At 38.5% G+C, this 9,235-nt stretch overlaps 1 protein-coding gene across 1 annotated transcript; it reads right to left on the bottom strand.

The window, feature by feature from the left end:
* Window positions 1–8,470, bottom strand: LOC128864503 (3,4-dihydroxyphenylacetaldehyde synthase 2). The gene is made up of 3 exons (XM_054104199.1): window positions 8,319–8,470; window positions 3,687–3,921; window positions 1–1,258 (listed from the first exon to the last, which is right to left on the bottom strand). The coding sequence occupies exons 1-3, from the start codon at window positions 8,396–8,398 to the stop codon at window positions 23–25; spliced, it is 1,551 nt and encodes a 516-aa protein (XP_053960174.1). The 5' UTR covers window positions 8,399–8,470; the 3' UTR covers window positions 1–22.
* Window positions 8,471–9,235: the final 765 nt, after the last annotated feature.

Raw genomic sequence — 9,235 nt, 5'->3', positions numbered from 1 at the left:
TAAAATTTGTTGAGTAATGTTATTATTTAGATTTTTCAGAGATACTAAGAACATTTCCATCATGAAGATTAAAGGATATTTGTTTGCTTATAGCTTCCACGTAAATTTTATTCTTTCTTTCCTTGCATTCAGGTTCCCCTAGCTTCTCGAACAATTCAGTTAGTTTAGTTCGAATTTCGTACCAAGCAAAATCAATATCCTCCGTTTTCGTATCCATTCCACAAATAACGAAACGCAGAAACAATTTTTCTCCCTGAACTGCTTGGACCATATAAAGCTTTTTGTTCTCCAATATACGTTGTAGTAACTGGGTGGTCAATTCGTTATCACCTTTAACCCTAAAACAAACAATACCGAGCGTACGTTTGGCCACTAGTTCAAAGCGATTGTCAGCTAGAACATATTTTTCGAACCGCTCTGACAGTTCTATATGTTTTCGTAGACTCATTCGAAGTCCTTCTGCGCCCACCGACCGGAAAGCTATCCAGGCCTTAAGTGCACGAAAGCGTCTACCCAATGAAATTTGCCAATTTCGGAAATCTGGCAGTTCGTTGTCTAGTTTTTGATTATTTTGCAGATAGATCCGGTTCACTTGGAATGCTTTTACAAGTTTGCTTGCATCTTTAAGCCACAGAACAGCGCAATCGTAATTAACCAAAAGTAATTTGTGCAAATTTATGTTCAGAGAATCAATATTATCTAATCCTTGTCGTAAATGATTATATTCATCTAATGCCAAAGCAGCACCTGCATATGCCGCATCCACGTGCAACCAAATTTTATAACGCTGGCAGATTGATGCTAGCGCTGTAATGTCATCATAAGCACAGGTGCCGGTTGTGCCCAGTGTAGCTATGCATATTGTTGGTATTCGGCCGCTTGATAAATCTTCTTTCAGTGCTGCTATGAGTTCTTCTGCACGCAGTACACAATCTTCCTTGGTTGGCAATAATTTGATTGGTATAGCTGCTAATTTGCCCGCTTTTTCTACACAGCTATTGCTCTGGTCGCTTGCATAGCCCACCAATTTGCCTCGTATGTCACTTTCGCTCATTTCGGGGTGCTCCGATTTTATTCGTCGCACCATTTGCTCTCGTGCTGCTATCACAGAAACCAAAACTGCCTCACTAGCTGAACCCTGAATTACTCCACCCCCGGGACCTTCAGTTGAATGTTTGAAATGTTGTGGTAACTGAAGAAACTTCACAAGCCAATCCAACACGACCATTTCTAGTTCGGTGCAAGCTGGACTGGAAGCCTGCGGAAGAAAATGTTTAACATATTTATACGTACTTACTTATATATTGTTTAACAAATTTATTTCACTATTATATTGTAATTAAATATATGCAAAAATTGAGTGCATCAAACACAAGCTTCTTTTTATAATATAACATTCACCCACTGCAAAGTACTTGGAGGTAAATATAGACTCCAAACATAGCTGAAAATTAAACATTGAAGAACGCATAAGGAAAGCAGAAATTGCTTTATGCCTGTAAACGTATGCTTGGAAGAAGATAGGGTCTTCAACCTAAGCATACATTATGGTCTAATAAGGCGATTATACGACCAATTTTTTTTAATTACTTGGTCGAATACAGAGAACAGCCTGTTCAATAACGGTCGGTGCAATCAGATCACATCCTGGGGGCCCTATATATCAAGAAGATGACAACCATGAGTGCATTTAGGTTAAATCAAGCGGGTCGCTGTAAGCAAAAAACCTATGGTCATGACAGTCTATTATTGCGACGGACTCAGTACTCCTCGGAGATGAATGATTACATCGTCCCGACGGTAACATTCAACAGGAGTTTTGGTACTCTCTTCCATCTCAGGAGGAATGGTATAAGGGACTCTCACTACAGTCTATACAGATGACTCTAAAATGAACTGTGGTGTAGGAGCAGGTATATATTCTCATAGACTTAAAATGGAAAAATGTATATGTCTTCATAATGCCTGCAGTGTCTTCCAGGCGGAAGTAGTGGTAATTGGGGAAGGTTGTAGGTTCCTAATCGCAGATCCCTCTTTTAAGGGCAATATCGCTATTCTTTCGGATAGCCAAGCTGCAATCTGGACACTGGATTCGGTTACCACCTTGAGTGAAAACCATAACGTTTCCTTAATCTAGATCCCAGGGCATTGTAACATTGAAGGTAACGAAATAGCAGATGAACTGGCAAGAGGATTCTGCCATGAATAACGCAGAATTGGTATTCACACCACTGGGTGCAATTATAAGCGAGGACTGTAGATAAGAGATAAGAGGGAGTCGACATGCAAAATTAGCAGAAGGTTATGGCCCACCTACAACCACAAACAAACGTCAACATTGATAAATATGAAACGAAGGGATGTCTGCAGACTCACTTCAGTGATAACTGGTTTCTGGTCCATAGGAAAACAGACAGTTAAAATGGGTATCCCTTACAGAGGGAGAATAAGGAAACTATATTTCACTTCCTCTGTGAATGCCGCGCCTTATGGAAGGAGAGAAAGTTAACCCTGAGCAAATCACTGTACGAGAGTCTCGAACAACTGTTGGCCTTGATGCCAACAACCTATTAAGGGTTTTAAATCACACAGACTGGATATAGTCACGCTGCAAATAACCGTTAAACAAGTTGGTAACGAGGATGCGGCAACAAAATAGTGCGGAAGCGCTAGTGGGATTCTGGTTGAATCACCTCTTCAACCAATTAACCAACCAAGATTAAAACAATTTGGTGTATATAAAAGTTTTAAGCCGACTCCGAACGGCAAATTGTTTTTATGAGGAGCTTTTTCGTAGCAGAAATACAATCGGAGGTTTGCCATTGCCTGCCGAGGGGCGTTAATCTTAAGTAAGTACGTTAAGATCGTTTGTTGAATGAAATGTGCGACAAGGCGATTCTCCTACTGAAACCAAAGGTCGATTAGCTTCATGTCTCCCTTTGCTGGTCACGTAAATTGTGTCATCATGGCTTTGTAGCACTCACCGCTGATCGAAACGGCGCTTCGCTCAGCATGTACGAGAAAAGTGAACGACCACTTCAAAGTACACACCAAACTATCACTCTATGTGAAAGCATTGGCATCTCGATAATCACGTCCGAGTTTGGTTTTCTGTTTGCCAGTTGAATGATGATTATTCAAATCCTGCGCCCTACTCGAAAAGTTTTAAGGCCAAAAGAGAGGAGTTATTTTCTTCAAAGTATTGTGCAAATATCTCATAAGTAGGTGTGTGAAAAACTAGGCTAGTAAGATCAATGTTTCTGAAATATATTCCATACACAGCAGGCAAAACGACGAGTATTGATTTCGGTCCTAAACTCTTTTCAGTAAAGACCTTGTGTAGATAACATACCACTCATTTTGGAAATAAGTCCATAAAAGTTTGCTTTTTGCGATCAACGACAAAAAACAAGAATTCAAAAAGAACCTTGCATTTCGACTGCATATAGTATTAGTTTAAATTATAATAACTTTCACTGATTAAAGCGGGCTTCTAAATATTGAAAGAATATTTGCACCTCTGATTGCTAGTACTCGTATGCCCGAAGATTCTACTACAAATTATTGAGAGAATACATTTCCATTCCGTTGCATGTCAATGGGGACATCCGCATACATAGGATGAAGATTTTATTATATGAAAATGTAATAATACTATTAAAATAATTTACTGTGAAAATACTCACCCAATTAAAACCCAAAACGCCTATACCCGCTATGAGTAACTCTCCAATTATAGATCCCATCGATGAACTGGATGGGTAGAACGCATGAAAATGTGGAGATTGCCAATGCGTTAAGGCTGGTATTAAGATATTCTCTAAATCATTCAATATGTGCTGCCAGTGTTCGGCATGCTCTGGCATTTCATCGGGCAAAGTGTGAATAATCGATCTTGGCTCTGTTGATGGAAGTACATCCCTGTTCATAAAAATATGCATAATAAAGAACACTTTATAGAACACCGGTTACTGATATTCTTAGATCACCTACATAAAACATAAATATTATTGAATTGTGCTAAGCGCACTGACTGATGGACGGTTACTGCATATCTTGGCAAATCCCTCAGTTCAGTGCGCCGGAATGACCCTATAAGAAAGTGATTTCTTACTTTAGCTCGTTCTCAAATGGATTTTAGGTTGTTATCCAGATGGTACTTGACCGGAGTTGTGAGCTGCTTGAACTGTATGCAAAGAAATAACAAAGGAATGAATCTAATCTAATCTAAGAGGAAGGTCTCTTTTACATTCATTTTGTGCTTCGAATCCGTGCCCGTTAGTACTAGGATGATTGGCGCGCTTTATTGAACTAAAGTTAGATCGTCTAGTCGAAATGGAAGATATTCCATAACATATATAATTGGCACCTCTTATTTGAGTTGTGGGCTTTGATGTTGTTTCATAAATTGACACTTCTGAACGGCAGATGTTTTTTATGAGCTTTTTCAGGGCAGAAATACACTCGGAGGTTTGCCATTGCCTGCTGTGGGGCAACTGTTACCTTTTCTATCATTTGATGTTTCTTGCCCATAGCGAGTTCCGAACGCAGTCCCAACTGAATGGTACATTTGGCTAGGGCGGCCGTCATAAAATTAATGATAAAAAATGATTGCAGCCATATGATCATCACGAGAACTTTTGGGGTATATAGTCCTGGAGACTGCGTATTAGGAATACATAAAGTGCAGAGGAGATGAAGCTGAATTTCGTCAATATCCTTTGGTCCCAGTATACTAGACGGATGACTTAGAAAGTCCTGAGAACTCCACGCCATTCAATTTCCAAACTCGTAACTGTGTTTACTGATCATTGGACGATCGGCACACACAAATAAGCTAGACTTACCATTTAACCCCCATTACAGAAGCTGTGTAAACCTTTCAGAGAAAGAGACTGTTGAGCACTTTCTCTGTAAATGTTCGGGTTTGGCAGCTAGACGATTAAGGCCTGAGGTAGTGCGCCAACCTAAAATCTATCAACCTTCTCCATTACATCAGCAGCTCAAGACGGCGCTTTAGTGCTACTTGGGAAGTGCCAGAGTAGTACTTCAATCATTTCACCTACCTACCTATTACGTGTTTGGTTTGATGCAGCCCACAACCGTCATAACATATGATTTCGAGGCTGCTGTACATATTCAATTCTCCGAATATTTCGATGAAATTGCACGCAGAATGTGATGTATTTCTTTTATGTCATGTTCTTGTATTTTTCGGACTACATATGTATAAAAACATTGACCATGACGCTGTGTGCATGACTGCTGATGCAAACAAAATTTTTTTCTTTGTTTAAGAAGTATTTATGTGGCTTTCAAAATCGTACTGTTAGAGATGGATTATTGCCTCTCACGTGTGGAAATTCTTGTTTTGTGAAATTCTCGAGCTGTATACCAACCTCAACAGAAGGATGGCGCACATGCGATACAGCGCGCCAAACGCTGAATTTACCCAGGAAAATGTTATGAAAAATTCAGAAAAAAGAACTCAAATATGCGTCTCCAATGACGCAATGGTGACCATTTTATCGATACCATTTACGGCCATTGATCCAATAAATTGCATATTTTACGTCAAATAAGATTGTAATCGAAGGAAATCGAAATTTATGCATACTTCACAAAATTATTTTCATGTGTAAGGTACACATGGAACACCCTGTACACGCAAGTATTCATTAAAACTTCTACCTGGTATTTGTTTATAAAATGTATCTCTTAATATGCTTTAATTATTCCAATGTATTTTGTCGACTCAAAAATTATACTCTGGATTGATAATTTCGGTTTTGTGGGAAAGAAAAAAAATACACACTGACTGTGTGACTGATTCATGATAATTTAAACTCCTTCACAATACTTGCTTGATGTGGAAATACCTCATCAACCAATCGCGTTTCCACATGAATGAAAGATAATAGTCCTCATAACCATTTATCCTTTCCGAAAAAAATCGTTATATAACGCACCGCAAATATCAAATTCTGGATCGAGGTTTGATTAAATTATCACAGAGCACATTTTTACCGAACACTAAATATGAACATTTTTTGGCGCCCACCGTAGCCGAATGGGTTGGTGCGTGACTACCATTCGGAATTCAGAGAGAACGTAGGTTCGAATCTCAGTGAAACACCAAAATGAAGAAAAAGTTTTCTCTAATTTTATATATAATTTTCGAAAAAACCTCCATGGCTTGTAGTTTTTTTCGAGTCGCCTCAAATTAATGTTGTACGAGTTCAAGTGCTTGAAGCACGTTAATATCTCTTCTTATAAAACTGATTAGGTTATCTATTGTAAATACAAAAATTTAAGGATTTAATTTTTTCTTCTCACACAATTTGTAATAGGACTATGAATAAGTTCGTGCGTTTTTTTTTCGAAATTTGAAACTTTATTGACGTAAAATGGTTACAAATTTAATATTCAAAATATTGTCCATCGCTTACTACTACTTTTTCCCATCTTTCTGGCAATTCACGGATTCCCTTTGTGAAAAATTCGGTCGGTTTTGCCGCAATCCACGAATCGATCCATTTTTTGACTTCATCGTAATTACGGAAGTGCTGGTCAGCCAGGCCATGTTGCATCGATCGGAAGAGATAGTAATCGGATGGCGCAAGGTCTGGACTATACGGCGGGTGGGGTAGGACATCCCATTTGAGCGTTTCTAAGTATGTTTTGACCACTTGTGCAACATGTGGCCGAGCATTGTCATGTTGCAAAATAACTTTGTCGTGTCTATCGGCGTATTGCGGCCGTTTTTCTCGCAGTGCTCGGCTCAAACGCATCAATTGTCGTCGGTAGACATCCCCCGTAATCGTTTCATTCGGTTTCAGTAGCTCATAATACACAACACCCAGCTGGTCCCACCAGATACACAGCATAACCTTCAGGCCATGAATATTCTGCGCCGACGTCGATGTTGAAGCATGGCCAGGGTATCCATACGTTGCCCGACGTTTTGGATTGTCGTAATGGACCCACTTTTCATCGCCAGTCACAATTCGATGCAAAAAACCCTTTCTTTTGTGCCGTTGAAGCAGTTGTTCGCATGCCATAAAACGGCGTTCAACGTCTCTTGGCTTCAATTCATACGGCACCCAATGGCCTACCTTTCGGATCATTCCCATGGCTTTTAAACGTTTGGAAATGGTTGATTGATCAACTCCCAAAGTTTTTGCAACCTCTTCTTGCGTTTGAGCCGGATCTTGATCGAGCAATTCCTCCAATTCGGTATCCATGAACTTTGGCGGCGCACCCTCGCGTTCTTCGTCTTCCAAGCCAAAATCACCACTTTTAAAGCGTGCAAACCACTTCTGGCACGTTCGCTCAGATAGAGCATGCTCACCATAAACTTCCACCAAGATACGATGACTTTCGGCTGCTTTTTTCTTCATATTAAAATAATGAAGAAGAATTCCCCGCAAAAACACATTATTTGGCACGAAATTCGACATTTTCAAGTGTGGTAAAAATATTGTTGTTTACGCTTCAAATAAAAAACTTATACTGACGTTTGTGCCTTACGACAGTAGCTCTCCAATGAATGTTTGGAAATGTGGATCGATGGAATAATAATCAAGTTACGCCATCTGTTGTAAAACCGCACGAACTTATTCATAGTCCTATTATATGAATAAAAACCTCTGAATCAGCTGTTTTGCTTGTCGCTGCCGCTTTCAAAATATTTATGAAGCTGGCTTTATGACGACATTTGCAGACAAGAAAATGTTGACTGTCGTCGCTACGTTGTGAAGTGCCATGTGTTTATAGTATAAGCTTTTCACAAATGAGAAGAACCGATTTGTATTGCTGCATCTGATAAAAAATTTCGGAGCCCTTCTTCAAGCCAAGTGGGCAATCAATGGGACGGTCTGCCTATCTATCCATTTATTCGTAAATATTATAGCGACGGCGATTATGCATTTTGTAACTAAGCACAGAAATACCATTAACTTTCCACTATGCCGAGCAATTCAAGATTTTTTAGGTGAACTTAATGACTGGCCATCCCTTAAAGAAATTGGCACAAATGGCGCACAAGGTATTTGCTCCCGAATTCGCACAAAACTACGACGAGGTGATGACAAAGGCTATTTTTGAAATTCATTCAATTGAATCATTATTGTAAATGCAATTTAACTAAAAGTATTCGGTTAGTAAACGTTAACAATTAATTTAATATGTATTGAAATTTGCAATTAGTGCAGATTCAGTTATCATACTGTTGATGCATATCGGGATTAATTAAGAACGCCCACGGGTTTTTAACTTTGCTTTGTGGGTACTCAATGGATATATGTAGAATATTTTACCGTTCACGAATGGTTTGTAAATAGCGGATTAAAAGATCTATGGCACCATTTCCAAAGCTGCGAAATTCATTGAAATCCATATTTAGTGCACAATTTAATTATTTGATTGGTTTGTTAAAATTATAAAAACAGATAATAATAAACTGCTGAACTGCACTGCACTCTTTACGTTACTGATCTGAAGTAAAAACTGTTGAGGAAAATTGGGTCACCGGTGTGCAGGGTCTTTAACTTTGTTATATAAATAAATACATTGTAAATATAAAATTTTTAATACGAGCATAATACATGTGCTGTGCGTACAATGGCATACAGTGGTCACACAATTTATTCGTACACTCACAGGTTATAAGCAGGTATACCTGATACTTAGACCGATTTATACAAAAGAACAACATTTTAATATTTTCGTACAAACTAACATTTTTATGCAATATTTAGGGAAAAAAACTTCCAAATAAATAAATAAATAAATTTTATGCAAATATATTATTCGTACATAGTCATATAAAGAATATTTTATTAAACAAATAATAGAAAAAATACTCAGTATTCAGTACTTTGTTGGGTTACCTTTAGCTTTAAAAACTGCTTCCAAATGCCGATGCATACTTTTTAACAATACCTTGGTTTCATTAGCTGCAATTTTTAATGACGCTTTTGATGCTTTTTTGAGCTTTCTGATTCTCCTTTCTAAGAGCTCCCAGACATGCTCAAGTGGGTTCAGATCCGGTGATTGAGGTGGAGTTTTAAGCTGCTTACAGTGGTAAATAAGCCATTCTTGCACGAGATAAGTTGAGTGCCTTAGGTTATTCTCTTGTTGAAACAAGAACCTTTTAGCATCCAGTCCAAGTTTAACGGCACTATAAAGCAAATTATTCTTCAAAGTGTTTAAATACAGATGTTTGTCCATTTTA

The sequence above is a fragment of the Anastrepha ludens genome, chromosome 5 (genome assembly GCF_028408465.1).
Source record: "Anastrepha ludens isolate Willacy chromosome 5, idAnaLude1.1, whole genome shotgun sequence".
In the NCBI taxonomy this organism is placed as follows: domain Eukaryota; kingdom Metazoa; phylum Arthropoda; class Insecta; order Diptera; family Tephritidae; genus Anastrepha; species Anastrepha ludens.
The sequence above is the reverse complement of the archived record's forward strand: the minus strand, read 5'-3'. Positions and strand labels throughout refer to the sequence as shown.

Bases quoted from the DNA above. Each gene is read 5' to 3' on its own strand.
- LOC128864503 (XM_054104199.1), bottom strand. From the start codon at position 8,398: ATGGATTTCAATGAATTTCGCAGCTTTGGAAATGGTGCCATAGATCTT. The intron at 3,922-8,318 runs GTAAAATATTCT...TTTTATGAACAG, and splicing joins TTACAAACCATTCGTGAACG to GGATGTACTTCCATCAACAG. The intron at 1,259-3,686 runs GTGAGTATTTTC...TTTCTTCCGCAG, and splicing joins GCGTTTTGGGTTTTAATTGG to GCTTCCAGTCCAGCTTGCAC.